The sequence below is a fragment of the Mobula birostris genome, chromosome 1 (assembly GCF_030028105.1).
Source record: "Mobula birostris isolate sMobBir1 chromosome 1, sMobBir1.hap1, whole genome shotgun sequence".
Classification (NCBI taxonomy): Eukaryota; Metazoa; Chordata; class Chondrichthyes; order Myliobatiformes; family Myliobatidae; genus Mobula; species Mobula birostris.
The window spans coordinates 74,806,902-74,826,743 of record NC_092370.1 but is presented as its reverse complement, the minus strand read 5'-3'; the positions used below and the strand labels follow the sequence as shown (position 1 = coordinate 74,826,743).

Genomic DNA, 19,842 nt, shown 5'->3' with positions numbered 1-19,842 from the left:
TGCCCTGGATTGGCTGTGTGCGCTGCATTGGGTGTGTGCCCTGGATTGGCTGTGTGCGCTGGATTGGCTGTGTGCCCTGGATTGGCTGTGTGCGCTGGATTGGGTGTGTGCACTGGATTGGGTGTGTGCGCTGGATTGGGTGTGTGCCCTGGATTGGCTGTGTGCGCTGCATTGGGTGTGTGCCCTGGATTGGCTGTGTGCGCTGGATTGGCTGTGTGCCCTGGATTGGCTGTGTGCGCTGGATTAGGTGTGTGCCCTGGATTGGGTGTGTGCGCTGGATTGGGTGTGTGCGCTGGATTGGGTGTGTGCCCTGGATTGGCTGTGTGCCCTGGATTGGCTGTGTGCGCTGGATTGGGTGTGTGCCCTGGATTGGCTGTGTGCCCTGGATTGGCTGTGTGCGCTAGATTGGCTGTGTGCCCTGGAGTGAAGGAGACTGAAGGGAAACATGATAGAGATTTGCGAAGTTATAAGAGTAGGGTAGACAGCCAAAATCTATTTCCCATGGATGATGCAGATACAATAACAATATTCCACAGACACCTGGATAGGAAATGTTATTAATGATACAGGCCAGGTGTAGACAATTGGGACTAGCTTGGTGGGCACCATTTTTGGAACAGTTTGGTCAAAGGGCCTGATTTCTTTACTGTCTAAAACAAGAGTCATAAGGTGATAGGGAACAGGTTTAAAAAGGATCTGAGGGTACGTTTTACATAATGTGTAGTTGGTATTTGGAATGAGCTGCCAGAGGAGGTGGTAGTGGCAGGAACATAATAACTGGACAGTACCTGAATAAGCAGGGCAAAGAGGAAAGTGGAATCAGTGTAGGTATCATGTTCAGCTCAGACACAGTGGTCAGTAAAACTCGGCCGTGAATCTCAGCATGAGGCCAACAGAGCGTCCCTCAGCCTGCCCGGCCTTTCCAGTACATTCTCTGGTGTGGATACACGCTATCTTGTACACATTCATCTCAGTGGCTCCTCCATGTCAATTCCTCACTTGATCATTTCTCCATCCTTCCTGCAGATATTCGACTGCCCGAGGCTAAAGTTCTCCGAGATTCCTCAACGGCTGACCAACCTGCTGCTTCCGCCTGACCCCATCATCATCAACCACCTCATCAGGTAGGAGATGCTCCCTCGCCTCCGTATCTGCCCACGACCTCCCCTCCCTTCCACCCTTCTTCCCCTTCACTGACCACTCCCTACCTCAGTGTCTCCCCACCTACCCACGATCTCCCCTCCCTTCCACCCTTCTTCCCCTTCACTGACCACTCCCTACCTCAGTGTCTCCCCACCTACCCACGATCTCCCCTCCCTTCCACCCTTCTTCCCCTTCACTGACTACTCCCTACCTCAGTGCCTCCGTATCTGCCCACGATCTCCCCTCCCTTCCACCCTTCTTCCCCTTCACTGACCACTCCCTACCTCAGTGCCTCCGTATCTGCCCACGATCTCCCCTCCCTTCCACCCTTCTTCCCCTTCACTGACTACTCCCTACCTCAGTGCCTCCGTATCTGCCCACGATCTCCCTTCCCTTCCACCCTTCTTCCCCTTCACTGACCACTCCCTACCTCAGTATCTCCCCACCTGCCCACGATCTCCCCTCCCTTCCACCCTTCTTCCCCTTCACTGACCACTCTCTACCTCAGTGTCTCCCCACCTGCCCACGATCTCCCCTTCCTCCCTTTCCACCACCCCCACCTTCGTGTCCATGTGTCCATGACCTCAGGCTCCTGGGGTCAGCAGCATTATCCCCGATTAGGTCCTGGAACTGTCCACTGGCTCTCAGTTCCATCCTTAGCCCTTATTACCTCCTTAGACACCCCCTGCCCCTGTGCCTTCTCCTGCATACACTGCCCCCCACCACAACACCTCAGTACCAATCAACGTGTCAGGTACTGGTGAAGTCTCCTTGGGGGCGTGGAGGAGGGAATGATGACTGTGGAGCCACAGAACATTACCAACGCACGAGATCATTCAGCCCATCGAGCCTTTGTGGGATTGTATGTTTCACAGCCTCATAACCTTTTACATGAAGTTGAGTTTCTGGTCATCATGCAAGTTTAATTGGTTTATCACTGCCACATGTACAGAGGTACAGTTTATAAAAAAACTTGTCTTGCATATTTTTCCTATAGATGAATTCATTCCGCAGTGCATTGAGATAGTACTAGGCAAAACAATAATGGAGTGCAGAATGTACACACGACATGCTGGAGGAACTCAGCAGGCCAGGCAGCATCTGTGGAAAAGAGTAAACAGTCGACATTTCGAGCCGAAACTCTTCAGCGGGTCCTGGATTGCAGAATAAAGTGTTACAGTTACAGACAATAAGGTGCAAGATCATAGTTATGAGGGAGATTGTGAGGTCAAAGGTCCATGTTAACATATTGGGGAACTCCAATCGTCTTATAACAGCAGAATAGAAGCTGCTCTTGAGCCCGGTGGTGTGCATTTCCAGGCTTTTGTTTCTTCTGTCCAATGGGAGATGGGGAAGAGAGCATGTTGGAGCTGGGTAGGATCTTTGATTATGCTGGCTGCTTTAGCCGAGGCAGTAAGAAATGTCGACAGATTCCATGGATGGGAAATTGGTTTCTGTGATATGCTGAGCTGTGTCCAGAAGCCCCCCTGCTTCTTAGTCACGGGTGTAGCGGCCATACCAAGCCATAATGCATCAGGATAGGATGCTTTCTATAGTACATTGATAAAAGTTGGTGAGGGTCAAAGGGGCTGTGCCAATTTCCTTTAGCCTTTTGAAGAAGTAGAGGTGTTGGTGAGCTTTATTGGTTGTGGTGTCTGTGGTTGGGTGACAGGCTGTTGGTGATGTTCACTCCTAGGAACTTGAAGCCCTCCACTTCAACACCGTTGATGTAGACAGGAGCGTGTGCACTGCACCCTTCCTAAAGTCAATGTCCAGCTGTTTTATTTTGCTGACAGTGAGGGCAAGATTGTCAATAGACGCATCAGGCTGTGTATCATCTTCCTGTACTCCAACTCACTTCAATTTGTGATGCGTCCCATTATGGTGGTGCTAGTTAACAACTTGTAGATGGAGCTAGAGCAGCACCTAGCCATGCAGTCGTGAGTGTATAGGGAGTAGAGAATGCATGATGAGACATTCTAGCACCCCATATTCCGCCCCACTGTCAATATGGCATTTAACATAGTCAAAAATGAAAACAAGACATAACTTATCAATCCACCGATTTGTTACCATCATGTTTAAGCTCCTACAGGCTGGATCAGCATCGCTAATTTAAACAAATAATGAAACTATATTAATCAAAACAAATACATTACCCATCCTATAAGATACCTTGCCGTCGAGTAATGAGAAGGTAAAATAAAGCGACCGTTGAGCATGTATCGCTCATAACCAGGGCTACACAATATATACATTCTTTAGCTTAACTTGTCTACAAAAGTTTTAGCTTTGCCAGGAGAATCAAATATCTTGGTGGTCCCATTGTAGGTGATTTTCAGCGCCACTGGGTACAGCATAAAGTACTGGATTCCCTCAGCTGCTTCTTTACTTGGTCGAGTTCCTTGCGCTTCCGAATAACGGCTGCCGAAAAATCTTGAAAACACATAAGCCTGGATCCCTCATATATTAAAGCCTGGGCATCAGTCCCGCGGCGTCTCGAAGCCTCCATCACTCTTTGCTTATCACCAAAATTATGGAACCGCACAAGGACAGGTCGGGGGCGTTGATCTGGGCCCAGTTTTGGAGCCAGTGTACGATGAGCTCTTTCCACTTTAATGCATCCAGTCTTGGCTTCCAAATCAAGAAAATTAGGCAGCCAGTCCTCAAAAAACTTCGCTGGCTAACTGCCTTCTGTACCTTCAGGTAGACCAATAATCCGTATGTTCTTCCTCCTACCTCTATTCTCAAGATCATCAATATGGTCAGACTTGCTTTTCCAGCGCCCGGATGTGGCTTTGGGCTTGATCGGCTACAGTCTCTACTGCGGGGACTCGGCCCTTGGCCTTGGTCATCCTTGTATCAAGATTTTTAAGCTCCAGTGTGTGGTTCTGGAGTGTTAGAGAGAGTGGACCCAGCTTCTCATCCATCATTTTGGATATGTTCTCCGTAACTTCCTGAATTACTTGACGAAAAGCAGCGTCCAACGTGTTAGCGTAGCTATCAGCAGCTTGTTCCTCAGCCCCGGGCGAGTGCTCTGTGCAGTCCATCCTGGCTAGCTTTTTAGTACTTTTCAATGGCATGGTATTGAAGCAGCTCAAAAAAAAAATACTCATTGATGTTCATGTTATTAAATCTGACACTTGGGCATTTTTAAAAAAAGTTGGAACGGATAGGTTTATATGCGAAATTATCAGTGTTGTGGAGCTGAACTCAGCAAAGCAGACCTTTCACTGCACTGCCATCTTGAAAACTCCATGGTGAGACATTTAACATCGTGGGTACATGGGTGCAGAAAACACAGAATATGAATTATGTATAACTTATACAGGACAGTGGAAAAAAAACCTGCACTAAATAAGATATTAGTGCAAAATAAACTCAGAGATAAGTTTATGGTAGTGCAAGAGGTGGTGCACTGTGCTCTGTTGCTGAGGCAGGGTTAAACTTGTGCAGGTGAGTTCAAGTACCTGATGGTTATATAAAAGTAGTTGTTTCTGAACCTGGTGATGAGGGACTCCAGGATGACCGAGGGGGGGGGGGGGGGGCGGGGTGCACACAATCTGAGGGTTATCGGTAAAAGCACCATCTTTAATTACAAAGCTTATGCAGACCATTGGGACAAATCACCCAACCCTTGTCTGTGAGCTCAGTGATCATTGAACAACATCTATAGTCATAGTCATAGTCATACTTTATTGATCCTGGGGGAAATTGGTTTTCATTACAGTTGCACCATAAATAATAAATAGTAATAGAACCATAAATAGTTAAATAGTAATATGTAAATTATGCCAGTAAGTTATGAAATAAGTCCAAGTCCAGGGTGTCTGACCCTCCAAGGGAGGAGTTGTAAAGTTTGATGGCCACAGGCAGGAATGACTTCCTATGATGCTCTGTGCTGCATCTCGGAGGAATGAGTCTCTGGCTGAGTGTACTCCTGTGCCCACCCAGTACATTATGTAGTGGATGGGAGACATTGACCAAGATGGCATGCAACTTGGACAGCATCCTCTTTTCAGACACCACCGTGAGAGAGTCCAGTTCCATCCCCACAACATCACTGGCCTTATGAATGAGTTTGTTGATTCTGTTGGTGTCTGCTACCCTCAGCCTGCTGCCCCAGCACACAACAGCAAACATGATAGCACTGGCCACCACAGACTCGTAGAACATCCTCAGCATTGTCCGGCAGTTGTTAAGGACCTCAGTCTCCTCAGGAAACAGAGACGGCTCTGACCCTTCTTGTAGACAGCCTCAGTGTTCTTAGACCAGTCCAGTTTATTGTCAATTCGTATCCCCAGGTATTGTAGATTGTAGACAATTGTGGGATTGTAGACAATTCCTCTCCCTCCACAGACACTGCTCAACCTGCTGAGTTCCTCCAGTAGATTGTTCCTCCAGAAGTAGGTAACTCCTGTGCGAAGGTAGAGTGATCTTCCCTCGGTCCCACGGTCCTGCAGACACCCCACATGGACCCTGCCCTCCCCACCTCCCTTCAGCTCAGGGGATTTCCAGATCCTGACAAACACCCCCATCAAAATCAAGCTCAGTGTTAAAATCTCATGGCATTTGGTTTGTCAATGCTCCTGAGGATGGATTGGTTACCATACTTAGCTTGCTCTTAAATCCAGATGTGCTGTTTTACGGAGTTCGCTCTGCCAGGGTTTGGGGCGTTTCAGCGAGTCAGCCATTGCAATGCCAGAGCCTGTTCCCAGGGGGAGCAGTTGCACTGCTGATCAAACAGCTCGCTGGTGCCGCCTGATGTTTCTCCAGGGAATAGCAACTCAGTATCTCGGAGTAAAGAGTGGGAGAGAGGGGAACATAAATGGGGCGAGAAGAGAGGGAGAGTGAGGATACATACATGGGAAGAGGGGGAAAGAGAGGGTATACAGGGAGCGAAAGTGTACAGGTGGGGGAGAGAGGGGGGATACACATAAGGGAAGATAGTAGGGTATATAGGGAAGTTATACAGGGGAGACGATACACACACAGTAGAGAGCAAAACACAGGTGAGAAATAGGGATGTGCACAATGATAGGACAGACAGTGAGGGGGTGCATGCTGTGAGCAGCAGTGAAGATGTGAAAGGGAAAGATGTTGAAAGAGAGGAAGATGCAGAAAGTGAGGTAGAGGGAATGGGGAATGTGGTGTTTTAGTATTGGTTTATTATTGTCACATATATTGATGTACAGTTAAAAACTTGACTTGTGTACTGTTCATACGGGTTAATTCTTTATGCAGTGCGCTCGGGTAGAACAAGGTAAACAATAACAATGCGGATTAAAGTGTTACAGTTACAAAGAAATTGCAGATAAACAAAGTTCAAGATTCTGAGGAGGTAAATAGTGAGGTGTAGAGTCCATCTCGTCATACTAGGCGACTAGGTCAATAGTCTGATAACAGAGGGTTAGAGTGTGAGAGGCATTGAGATGGAGAGGAGTGAGTAGAGTTGACTGATTCCCTATGGTTGCACCTTGTGATTCCCCCCACAGCGTGGACCTCAATGACCAGAAGAAGACGGCTTGTTACGATATTGATGTGGAAGTAGATGACCCCCTGAAGTGTCAGATGAGCAGCTTCCTGCTGTCCACGGCCAACCAGCAGGAGATCGCAGGCCTGGACAACAAGGTAATGGGGTCAGAGATGAATGGGGGTGGGGTTGTTACTCACTACTCCCCACCCTGACCCATTCTGTCACCATCCAAGTGTTGACATTGAATGGAGGGAAGTCATGGGTCGTAGGTGTGTTCCTGGACACAACCATACGTGTTGTTACACATCCGGTCCAGGATACTAGTTCTGGATCACACGAGTCGTTCATCCAGGCACCTTCGCTGGCTCCTCCCATTCTCCCACTGAGGAGAGCAGGAGCAGGGTGCACCATCATCTGCAGGTTCCCTCCACTATCCCGGCTTGGAAACACATCACCGTGACCTGGAACTCCCTCCCCAAAAGCACTGTGGGAGGGAGCACCTTCCCCAGAAGGATTGTAGTGAGCCAGGAAGGCAGCTTATCCCTCACCTTATCGGGGGGAAGTCAGGGAGGTGGCAATAAAGGTTATTATAAAGATAATGGTTAGCTTTGTCTGTCACATGTACATTGACATATAGAGTGAAATGCGTTGTTTATGTCAATGACCAACAGAGTCTGAGGATGTGCTTAAGCAGCCCACAGGTGTTGCCATGCTTCCGGTGCCAACACAGCATGCCCACAACCTACCAGCCCGTACGTCTTTGGAATGTGGGAGGAAACCCACGTGGTTCTAGGGAGAAACACAGAAACTCCCTGCGGATAGTGGTGGAACGGAACCCTGGTCACTAGCACTACACTGCCCTTGTCATAGATGCTTGCCTTGTCAGTAATATCCAGATCCAGTGAATGAAGATGTTCCTGGAAAGTGTAATGAGAATCTGGACATGGGAGTCTGGAAAAGATCTGGGTTTTGCCTGCTCTGAAAAAATCCACTGTCCAATCTTTCCACAGATCCATGAGACCATCGAGTCCATCAATCAGCTGAAAATTCAGAGGGATTTCATGTTGAGCTTTTCCAAGGATCCAAAAGGCTACATCCAGGAGTGGCTGAGGTCCCAGAGCCGGGACCTGAAGGTAGGAATCGGAATCAAGTTTATTATCACGAATATATGATGCAAAATTTGCTGTTGTGTGGCAGCAGTACAGTATAAGACATAAAAGTTACAAAAATAATTAAATTGTGCCTCAGGGGAATAGTGAGGTAATGTTCATGGACTATTCAGAAATCTGATGATGGAGGGGAAGAAGCTGTCCCTAAAACATTGAGTGTGGGTCCTCAGGCTCCTGTGCCTCCTCCCTGTTAGTGGTAATGAGAAGAGGACATGTCTCAGATGGTGAAGGTCCTCAGTGATGGACGCCAGCTTCTTGAGATGTCCCTGATGGTATCCTTGAGTTGTGTCCATGATGGAGCTGGAGCTACAACCCTCTGCAGCCTCTCGTGATCCTGTCCATACCAGGCAGAGATACAAACAGTTAGAATGCTCTTACCATGCATCTGTAGAAATTTCTTAGAGTCTTTGGTGACACAGCAAGCCTCCTGTACTCCAAACAAAGTAGCACAGATTCAGCTTTACACATTCCCATCAGTTCAGGATCCCAGGACAGAGACCAGGGGAAGGGTGAGTGCATGCAGGTTTTCCAGCGATATGGGCACTGATTGAGGTGCTGCCACACACGTGCTGCTGCCTGAAGGCTGCAGAGACCCAGTTCGGCCCTGACCTCTGGTGCTTTCTGTGTGGAGTGTGCACGTTCTCTCTGTGGCCGTGTAAGTTTCCACCAGGGTCTTTCCCACATCCCAAAGACATTAATCGGGTGCTGTAAATTGTTGGTGAGGGTAGAATCGGGTGGGGGGAGAATAAAATGGGATCCGTGTAAAGTGGGTAGCTGGTGGTTGATACAGATTCAGTGGGCTGAAGAGCCTGTTTCTGTGCTGGGTGACCCCATGGGCCAGGCAGCCTGTGCTTTCAGGGTTTTATACCTTCTGCACACTGGGGGGTGGCGGGGAGAGAATGTGCAGGGTGGGTAGGGTCTTTGAATGCTTTACTATGTTACAGTGAATAACTTTATTTTACTGCCATCCACTCAGATCATTTCATCACCAGTACATCAAGGTAGTACAAGGGAAATCAATAACTGAATGAAGAATAAAGTGCAGGGAGACAATAAGGTGCCAGGCCATATTGAGGTAGATTGGAAGAACAAGAGTTCATTGTTAGTGTACGGGAGGCCCATTCAGGAGTCTGATAACAGCAGGAGAGAAGCTGGTCCATGGTCTGTGTGAGATCTGCTGTTTCCTTTCTCCAGATAATGACAGACGTGGTGGGGAACCCGGAGGAGGAACGGCGTGCCGACTTCTACCAGCAACCATGGTCCCAGGAGGCAGTCAGCCGATATTTCTACTGCAAGGTCAGGATGTTCAGTGGGCCCAGGTCTCGCTATCCCATGCTCCCTACCCTACCCCTAAGCTGAACTGGTGTGTGTGTGTGTGTGTGTCTGTGTGTGTGTGTGTGTGTGTGTGTGTGTGTGTGTGTGTGTTAGTACCACGCCCTCACAGCCAGGTGTTGCACCAGCGAATCAAGGGGAAGGCGGATAACTCCCCTAAGGTTGAGAGTTCAAACCCACCTTGACTCATTGGAACTCAGTCAGAGAAGAGCGAGAGTGGGGTTGTGGGGTTTCCATGGCAAAAGCACACCCAATTTACTCCTACCCTCTTCAGGGGGTGTGGGGACCTCGCTCTCTCAGGGGAGGGGGCAGGGAAGCCTGGCATAGCATGATCCCACAGACAGTAGCCAGGAGATGTTGTACAACAGGTACCCCCCCCCCCCCCAAACCTGGTGAAATGCCATTGGGGTGGAGATAGTACCTTGGACACTGCAGCATTCCCTCACCCCAGTGACCCCAGTGATCTCTTCCCCACATCACGGAGGTCTCCTCTGTCCCTGAGGAGACATGCTGCTGTCAGTAAGGCTTCGGTAAATGGCCAGGCTTGGGTTTAGTACAAAGACTTGGTTACAGAGAACAGCACAGGAACAGGCCCTTCTGCCCACAGTGTCTGTGCTGACCACAAAGCCAATTTAAACTTATCCAATCTGCTTGCATGTGATCCCTACCCCTCCATTCCCTGCATATTCATGTGATTGTCTTAATAACCTCTTAAACACCACTGTTTATATCTACCTCCACAGTAGCCTTGATTTGTGTGAAAAAAAACTTGCCCACACATCTCCTTTAAACCTATCCCCTCTCACCTTAAACCTCTTCTCTCGAATATTTGACATTTCCACCACTTAAAAGATTCTGAATCTCTAACCTGTCTATGCCTGTCATCATTTTAAACACAACTGAGAATTGAGGACCTTGCTGTGTGCAGTCTGGACGTTCCAGTTCCCTTACCACAGTACCGGAGAAAATCAGTGGAGTTGAGCAACAGAGGGGATTGTTGAGACCCTGTATGGTAACAGTGTTTATTTGCACTGGATCACGGTGACTACAGCTTCCTGTGTCCCCACCCCTCTTGTCCTGACCAGCTTCTTGTTTCTATTGCAGATACAGCAACGGAGGCAGGAACTGGAGCAAGCCATGGGTGTGCGCAACACCTAGATCCTTCCCCCGTGCAACCGCCACCACTGGAAAACACAAAAACACTGCTGTCCCTCAGAAGTCCCCAGCTGCTGATGGCCCCTGTTTCAGGGGTCTCAGGACCCTTCATGGCTCCTTCTCCAGCCTCTGCAGCACCAGGCCAGACCCCCACACACCCCATTCATCTCCGTTCAGTCCCACATGCCTGGCACAGCCTGGGATTAAGTGGGTGGGTAGTCTGGGTCCATGGTACCACTCAGTGCCCACCAGGTAATCTCGGGGTGGGAGGATGGGGTGTTTTGATGGGTTGTGGAGGAGGGAGGGAAGGACCACACTTGGGGGGCGGGGGGTCCAGTCCCAGGCCACTGCCTGGTGTAGTCTGTTCTTCAGCACATTGGCCACTGCTGGGGAGATCAGTTTACTCTATCCAATCAAATGAGCTGATTGCAGAGCCAAAACCTCACCCAACTGGCCAGGACTATCGGCCCTTCCCTCTCCTTCCCTGTTACTGCCACCTCACCCCTACGGTTTTCAACCATCCTCCCAGGCTGGGGTATGTTTGGGTGGGAGAGGTCTAGCAAGTCAGGGTCTGTGCCAAATCCTCATCAGTGTGGGTGTGAGGTGGGTTGAGGTTGACGGGTTAACAGAACTGGTTTGGAGAGCCAGAGGTGACTGAGGGAAAGGTCCTGGTGGCTACAGCTGTCTGTCATCTCCTGTCCTGGCTGTCAGGTCTCTGGGTCACTCATAGACAGGCCAGCAGACATTAATCATGTTGACCAGACACAAGCTCCAAGATCAAACCTGGGATATCAGGACATGGATTACTTGGGCTTTGGTTGTTTTATTCATCCTGCAGACTTGAGGGGTGGGAGTGGGGGAGGTGTGATGGTGCAGAGTTTGTGGCTGAGATAAATAATTCAAAACTTGCTGCTATCCCTGCCCTGGCAGTGTGTGATGAGATGGTTTCGAGGGAGCTTCACTTTGTGTCTGACCTGGGTGTGTGTAATGGGATGCTGTGGAGCAGAGGTTCCTGACCTGTTAATCGGTTAATAGTAAGGCTCCACAGCATAAAAAGAGATTGGGAACCCCTGATGTGGAGGGAGCATCACTCTGTGTCTCACCCTGGGAGTGTGTGAAGGGATGGTGTTGAGGGAGATTCGCTCTGTGTCTCACCCTGGGAGTGCGTGAAGGGATGGTGTTCATCGATGGAGATTCACTCCATGTCTCACCCCAGGAATGTGTGATGAGATGGTGTAGAGGGAGCTTCACCCTGTTTAATCCTGGGAATTTGTGATGGGATGATGTAGAGGGAGCTTTACTTTGTTTCAATCCCCTTCCCAGGGACTGTGTGATAGGAGATCATAGTGGGTTTTACTTGGCGGTAAAACTCTGATAATCCATTATTATCACGCCAGACCAGCAGGTTTTCTGGACTGATGGATGTTCTTCTATTAAGTACTGATCTTAATTTAATTTCTCTTTTTTGTGTTACCCAGTAGAATAATAAATTTCCCAGTGAACCCAGTAAGTTTAAAGGAATTGGGAAAAATACAGCTGTTGGGACCCTGCCTCTGATCCCCCAAAGTTTTTGATCCTGGATTCCAGCTCCCATAGTCCAAACCATGTCACCAGCTCACACTCTGAACTACTGAGTGAGCCAGATGCCAAACCATCAGGAATTTCGAACATTCAGATTCCAGATTTAGAGCAACAAACAGCAGCTGGAGGAACTCATTTCAGAAGAAGGTTTTGACCTGAAATGTTGATTGTCCATTTCCCTCCAGAACCACTGAGTTGCTCCACATTGTTTGTTGCTCCAGGTTCCAGCAACTGCAGTCTATTGTGTCTCCATTTTACTGCTTTGGGAGCTTAACTCTGAATCTTGCTTTTTATCTGACAATTATGCTGGACGTGTGTGTGTGTGTGTGTGTGTGTGTGTGTGTCTGTGTCTGTGTCTCTGTCTTTGTATGTGTGTCTGTGTCTCTGTCTTTGTGTGTGTGTGTCTGTGTCTTGTGTCTTTGTGTGTGTCTGTGTCTTTGTGTGTGTGTGTGTGTCTGTGTCTGTGTCTTTGTGTGTATGTGTGTGTCTGTGTCTGTGTAACAAGGCCAATGAAAGCAGGGAGAGTGCATACACACAGCCAGTGGTGGAAGTCCCTCTGTGTAATGTGGGGACCATTTCTGATTATTGGCTCATCTATGTGGCACCTGATCTTGAGGAGACTTTGTGGTCTGCTTTAGTAATTCCCACTGGGCTGAGGTTAGCCCAGACAAGATCACTCCATGCACTAGAGCTTCCTCAACACCCACAGAGGCTCAGGCTGTACTGAGGAGCTGACCTTGTCCCAGACTCTGAAAAGATCTTGGTAGAATACACTCAGAGTTATACAGTACGGTAAGACTGACATAGAACATAGAACAGTACAGCATAGGAACAGGCCATTCAGCTCACAATGTTGTGTCAAGTCAGCTAAAAAGCAAATTTAAAACACCCAAACACTAATCCCTCCTATTTACACAATGTCCACATCCCTCCATCTTCCTTACATCCATGTGCCTATCCAAATGTTTCTTAAAAGCCTCAAGTATTTGCCTGTACCATCGTACCAGGCAGCACATTCCAGGCACCCTCCACTCTCTGAGTAAAGAAACTTTCCCTTCACATCCCCCATGAATCTACCCCCTCTCACCTTCAATGCATGCCCTCTAGTATTAGACATTTCAACACTGGGAAACAAATATTCCCTGTGTACTCTTATCTATGCCTACCATAATCTTATCAACCTCTATCAATCTCCCTTCAGCCTCTGACACTCCAGAGAAAACACCCCAAGTTCATCTAGCCTTTCATGTTAGCACATTCCCTCCAAACCAGGCAGCATCCTGGTAAACCCTGCACCCTCTCCAGACCCTCAACGTCCTTCCTACATGTAATACTCCAGATGGAGCCTAACCAGAGTACTGTCTCCTTGCATTTGCCCTACTGAGGTGCAACACCTCATATTCATCTGGGTTAAGCTCCATCTGCTATTTCTCAGCCCATTTCTGCAACTGATCTACTGTATATCGCTCTGTATTCTTTGCCAGTCTTCTACATTATCCACAGCTCCACCAATCTTGGTATCACCCGCAAACTTACTAACCCACCCATCTACATTTTCATTCTGGTCATTTATGTACATGACAAACATCAGAGGTCCTAGCACAGATCCCTGAAATAACCACTAAGTATAGACTTATAGCTCGAGTAAGTCCCTTCAACCACTGCCCTCTGTCTTTTATGCACAAGTCAGTTCTGAACCCAAACAGCCAATTCACTGTGGACCCCACACATCTTAATCTTCTGGATTAGCCTCCCATGAAGAATTTTGTTAAATGCTTTATTAAAATCCATATAGACAACATCCATTTCCCTACCCTCATCAATCTCTTTTGTCACATTATCAAAAAACTCATTCGAATTGGTAAGACACGACCTGCCCCCACAAAGCCATGCTGGGTCTCCCTAATTAGGCCATGGGTTTCCAAATGCTCATATCCCTAAGAATTTTCTCCAGCAATTTCCCTACAACTGTCGTGAGACTCACCAGTCTATAGTTCCCAGGATTTTTCCTTGTTCCTTTCATTAGCCACTCTCCGATCCTCTAGGACTTCATCTGTGGCTAGAGAGGACATGAAGATACTGGTCAAGGCCCCAGCAATCTTGTCTCTTTCCTCCTTCAATAACCTGGGGTAAATCCTGTCAGGTCCTGGGGACTTAACTCATTTAATACTAATTTGGAGGCCCAACACTTCCTCCTCCTTGCCCTACGTATTTATTCACTCAGCACTGATCTCCTGGTCCTCCATATCCTTTCCCATGGTAAATACTGAAGCAAAGTACCCATTAAGTACCTCACTCACGTTCTCCGCATCCAAGCAAATGTTTCCTCTTTTATCCTTGAATGGCCTCATCCTCTCCCTAGTTATCCTCTTGCTTTGAATGTATGTATAGAATGCCTTGGGAGTCACCTTAATCCTACTTACCAAGGATTTTTCCTGGCCCCTCCTGGCTTTCCTAATTCCCTTCTTTAGTTCTTCTCTGGCTTCTTTATAATCCTCATGTGCTTCATTTGATCCTGACTTCCTAAGCTTTACATACTTTTTCTTTTTCTTCTTGGCTAAATTCATCACCTCTCTGGACATCCAAGATTCTCTTATCTTTCCATCCCTATCCTTCCTTTTAACAGGATCAAACCTTTCCTGTACTGTGTGCAATTAATCTTTAAACACCAGTTTATATTAGGGAAGTTGAAAGCCCCCATGACTACAACCCTATTATTTCTACACGTTTCCTTAATCTGATTACATATCTGTTCCTCAATGTCCCGGTGGCTGTTGGGAGTCTGTAGTACAATCAGTGTGATGCACCCTTCCTATTCCTGAGTTACACCCAAATGGACTTGGTGTCTGATCCCTCCATTCTGTCTGCCCTGAGTGCAGCAGTGATATTGTCACTAATGAGTCATGCAACTCCACCCCCCAACCCCCACCCCTTTTACCTCCTCCTCTATCTTTTCTAAAACTTTAAAATCCTGGTACATTAATCACCCATTCCTGCCTCCTTCTCAAGCAAGTTTCAGTAATGACACAACATTGTGGTTCCACGTACTGATTCATCATCTTTACCCGTAATACTCCTCACATTAAAATATACACACTTCAAACTATCCAACCTATCATGTTACTTCAATTTGGCCTTTCAGTACTTTCCCTGACATCTACCAGGAACTCTGTACTGTCTTGGCTATGCCTCTCACAAGGGTAATAGGTCCCCAGTCCACACCAACTGGTAGGATGGACTCTGTTCAGGTTCCTCTGCCAGGTCTGAAGGTGGTGGGTGGCAGACAGGCTGTGGACACTTGAGATCCTCTTCTGTGTTCTCCCCTGTGCCTGTTCAGTAAAGACCAGGCAGTGGGACAGGGTGACATGGTGTCCTGTAGGTTGAGCAGGAGAAGGGTGATCCTCGATCTCCCTTCCATGAGATGAAGAGAGGGGAGGAGCTCCGTGGAACATCTGGTGATTTCTATGCATTCCACCTGTAGCAGGCCCCGGCCACAGTCACTCCTTGTCCTAGGCTGCCACCCAGCCATAGGAAGCAGCATAGAAACAGGCCCTTTGGCCTAACATCCATGCTGACCAAGATGTCTTTCTGAGCTACTCCCATCCACCTGCATTTGACCCATATCCCTTAAACTCTTCTATGAACTGGTCTGTCTTTTAAATGTTGTAATTGTACTTGTTGTCAGTGTTTAGGACAACGGCAGGTGGAAGATTTATCATTTTGCAATTGTAGTTTTCATGGTACCAAGCTTCCTAACTGAATCCAACTCAAGGCACTGGCTCCTGATGCAATAAATCACTGTGGATGTAGTTTATAAGTAATTTATATTCAGTCCCAAGAATTAATGCTTAACAAATAGAATAGCCTTGGTCTGTCTTTCCAAATGACTGCACATGCTCTCCCTCCCTCCTCCTGACTACAAATCTCCTTACTTTTGGCCTGCTCTTTCTTAGAATCTTTTTTTTTTGATTTTCTGAGAGTCTCCCAAGCTTCCCTAACCCTGTTCCTTCTATGGGACACAGACCAATCATCTATAATTTGTGAGAAATGTTGTTAGCTTTGGTGGCATGCTTTTCTTTGCTGTTTTAAGATCCTCTTTGTTTTCTCTATCTTTTCATCAGTGTTCTGGCCCCAAGTTTTACTTTGTTAGCAAGTTTCTCATTGATTTAATATTCTCTTCCATGCTGTCTGTCTGCTTTGAACACAGTCACACTGTCTAAACCACTGCTGACCTTCATAGTCTGGAAGTTTTAAACTTAATTCTGTTTCAGTACATCCATTGCAATTCACATCAGTTTTGAATTCACTGGCATTCTTTGTTCTTCAGCCTTCTGCCATATTGGTAGAACAACATCTGCAAGTTTGTTCTGTTAGAGAGTATAGCACATATCTCTGGACTCACGAGTGTGGGTATATGTCACAATCATGTTTGGTTGTTGATGATGGAACCACATGAGCCATTGCAGCTCTGCGAGAGGACCTCACATGGGGCTGCGGTGGTGTGAGAGGGTGTCACACTGGAGACTGAGATCCACAAGCAGGTACCTCTGAAGTAGTGAGAAGTTGAGAGCTGTCAGGGCTGGGACATAGTGGAAGGTGATGGATGACAGATCCAGCAGTGATCTGGGGGGTGTTCAGCTAGAGTAGGCATCCCCCTCTGGCTCAACTAAAAACTTCCCACAAGTTTGAGGTACAAACTGTTCTTCAGCCAGACACCTCCAGCGGACCAGTGCTTGGGAATGGGATGAGGTGGGTGGGGAGGGGGTAAGGTTCGATGACAAACCAGGGAGAGACTCAATGCACCCAACTTAATTCTGTGGGACAGATTGTTGAGGGTGAACTCAGAGCACTGGCACTGGCAACTATCTTCTTTCAGTGGGATCTCCCTTCCTGTCCAGTAGCCAAGTTGTCTTGTTCCTAACAGGCTCACATTTCCCTGCTACTGCCATAACAACATAACCTGCAGAGGGTTGCACAAGTGGGACTGAGCTGATCTAGACCCGATTAGTGAAAGTCTCCTGCATTCACTGGGATGTGTGGTGGTGCTGGGGGGTGCGGGGCAGGGAGTGTGATTGGATCTCTGACAGCTGAGCTCCTGTTCAACTCCAGAAGACAAATAGTTTCCACAAAGTTAACTGAACAGCAGTGGGGGGGGGGGGGGTGGCACCGCTGGTGCTGCTAAGTGTGAAATAAAGCTGGAAATGGTTGGGCAGCATCTGTGGAGAAAGGAGCGAAGTTAATGTCTCAGGTCAGTAAGCCTTATTAAAATTGAAGAAAATAAAAACCAGTCAGGTGTCAAGTTATAGAGAGGGGGATGGGTGTAGGGGTACAGAGGGGGGAGGGTAGCAGAATAGAGAGAAAAGGAGGAAGGAAGAGGGGCAGACAGAGAGAGGGGAATTGGGCTGTAGACATAACGGGGTAAGGGAAGGGGAGAGGCAGACAGAGAGGAGAAATAGGGTGTGGACATAACAGAGTGGGTAAGGGAAGGGGAGGAGTGGAGAAAGCAGAGGGGATGTGAGTGCTGGTTTGGGGAGACCAGGGGAGCTGGTCCACACATGGTTAGATCATAGAACAATGCAGCACAAAATGTTGTACTGACCTCTTAACCTATTCCACTATCAGTAACCCTCCCCCCGCCCCTGCAAAGTTGTGCCTTTATCTCAGATTTGTCAGTGACGCAGTTTCTCACAGTTCCAGAACTGTTCATTCCCTCTTTCAGCTGACACCCAGCAATGTTCTATCTCTGGGACATTTTGTCCACCCTCCCCCGCAACTAAAAACTTTCTTAATTTTTCTCATTTAGTTGGTATCTTTGACCTGAAATGTCTGCAGATGCTGCCTGATCTGCAGCATTCTGGGTTTTTACTACATCTACCCAAGGCTCTGCACCAGTAACTCATTTCATACAAGGGCCTGTGGCCAGCTGCTATAACACTGGGAAAAGTGAACACTGGCTTGTGTGACACTTCTCTGAGTGTCTGACTAAGAGGGAGGAGTTTGAGTCCTGGTTATGGTGGAAAATCACATTGTGTTGGGTCTCGGCACCGAGATCCCACTGCTGGATGAGTGTAAGTGCCCCAAGAGCCATTGATTCTGCCACTTCACCTCAGCCCAACCCCGGTCTTGTTCTGCCCTCTTCACTGTAGATTTTGCCTTCAAACTGGTATTGTTCTAAACTGCGAGGCATTGTCCTGAAGGCATGTGTCCTCATCATTGACCCAAGTTGTCTACTGTATAAAATCCAGTATTGTCCTTCAATGGAGGATCTGCTGTTGTCAACATGAGGATCGCAGTGCACAATGTTCCAAAACTGTAACTGTGAAGTTGCTTGATGGGGTTTGTATTTTATTTCGGGTGGGGAGGTTTGTGTGTGTGTGGGGGGAGGGGTGGGGTTATTCTTTGTAGCAGTGCAACCTACATTCTGTAAACTGCTAACTTTATTAAAGTATCTTTGATGGTGCTTGTATTGTTGAAACAATATGCAGTTGTTATTGTCAAGTTCCGGAACAATTTATTTAAAATGAAAGCTCGGCAATCCCTTCATCTTCACTGCATCTTTATCATTATAAGTGAGCCAGGCCCTCGCCATTCTTTCTTACTCTGGCGTTTTAACCAGACACAATCACTACCTCAAACTGGTTCACCCTGGACTCAGTTCCTTTCCAGGTACTCTCCAGATCCAGATTAGACATTTATTCCTGAATTTCTTTCCGAGTATGTATTCCAAAGGCTCTGTTGGTTTTCTCCTCGCTTCTTTTCCCACAGTTCTGTTTGACTGCTCCAAGAACAGAAGGAAATAAGCCAAGTCGCCATTGTGCCCCTCAAAGCTGCCCCACCATTCAATATGATCATGGCTGACCTGCCCTAGGCTTCAGCTCCACATCTCTCAAGTTCTTGATCTTTCAAAAAATGTATCTACCTCCAATTTAAATACTAGCTCTAACTTAAGATTTGATGCAGAGAACTGTCACATTTTGTGAGAAGAATTTCCACATACCTCAGATTCAAATAACTGGCCCTTTAGATTGTAACTGTTGTATGCCCTTTCATTTGAGACTCCAGTGAAAACATGCCATCATCTATCCTCCTTAGGCTCTCATCATTCCAAGAAAAGGTTTGTGAACCTTTTGCACTCACCTGCCTTTCTGCATTAATTACTTATAAAATGTGGTCTGATCTTCATCTAGGTCACAATAATAGATACAATCTGCCTAAACTAATAACACACAAACAATTGCACTCCTCATCAATACCGAGTACACCATTACACCATTTAAACAATCACAGTCTAGGTTCAAAAAATTTGTGAATCTCTGGGGTAATGTCTTCTACAAAAGCTATTTGGATTCAGGTGTTCCAACCAATGAGATGAGATTGGAGATGTGGGTTGTAGAGGTGCCCTGCCCTATAAATAAGACAAAGTTGGGTTACTGACAGAGCCTGCTCTTAAGAAAGATGTTTATGTGCACCATGCCTCCATCAAAACTTTCAGAGGACCTTGGAAGAAGAACTGTAGAGATGTGCGAAGCTGGAAAAGGCCACTAAAGCATTTCTAAAGACCTGGGTGTTCATCAGTCCACAGTAAGATAAATTGTCTGCAAATGGAGGAAATTCAGTACTGTTGCTACTCTCCCTGGGAGTGGGCATTCTGCAAAGATCACACCAAGAGCACAACATGCAATGCTAAAGGAGGTGAAAAAGAACCCAAGCGTAATAACTTTGCTGCCTCAGGGCCTGGACAGCTTGCAATCTTTGAGGGAACAATGAATTCAAAATTGTATCAAGGCGCTTTACAGGAGAATGTCAAGGTAGCTGTCCCATCACCTGAAGCTTAATAGAGGTTAGGTGATGCAACAAGACAATGATCTGAAACACAAGAGCAAATCAACAACAGAATGATTTAAAAAGAAGAAAATTCATGTTTTGAATGGCGAAGTCAGAGTCCAGACCAAAACCCAATTGAAATGTTTTGACATGACCTACAGA

The 19,842-nt window shown here is 47.2% G+C and overlaps 1 protein-coding gene across 4 annotated transcripts in view; it reads left to right on the top strand.

Annotated features, from left to right (window-relative positions):
• Positions 1–17,162, top strand: part of LOC140197257 (SWI/SNF-related matrix-associated actin-dependent regulator of chromatin subfamily D member 3-like) — an 88,783-nt gene extending 71,621 nt beyond the window's left edge. For all 4 annotated transcript variants that reach the window (XM_072257181.1, XM_072257195.1, XM_072257202.1 and 1 more), the window contains exons 9-13: positions 1,027–1,124; positions 6,639–6,774; positions 7,630–7,752; positions 8,983–9,084; positions 10,225–17,162. In XM_072257181.1, coding sequence (XP_072113282.1) covers positions 1,027–1,124; positions 6,639–6,774; positions 7,630–7,752; positions 8,983–9,084; positions 10,225–10,278 — 513 coding nt within the window. In that variant the 3' untranslated portion in view covers positions 10,279–17,162. The remainder of the gene's footprint in view (positions 1–1,026; positions 1,125–6,638; positions 6,775–7,629; positions 7,753–8,982; positions 9,085–10,224) is intronic.
• Positions 17,163–19,842: the final 2,680 nt, after the last annotated feature.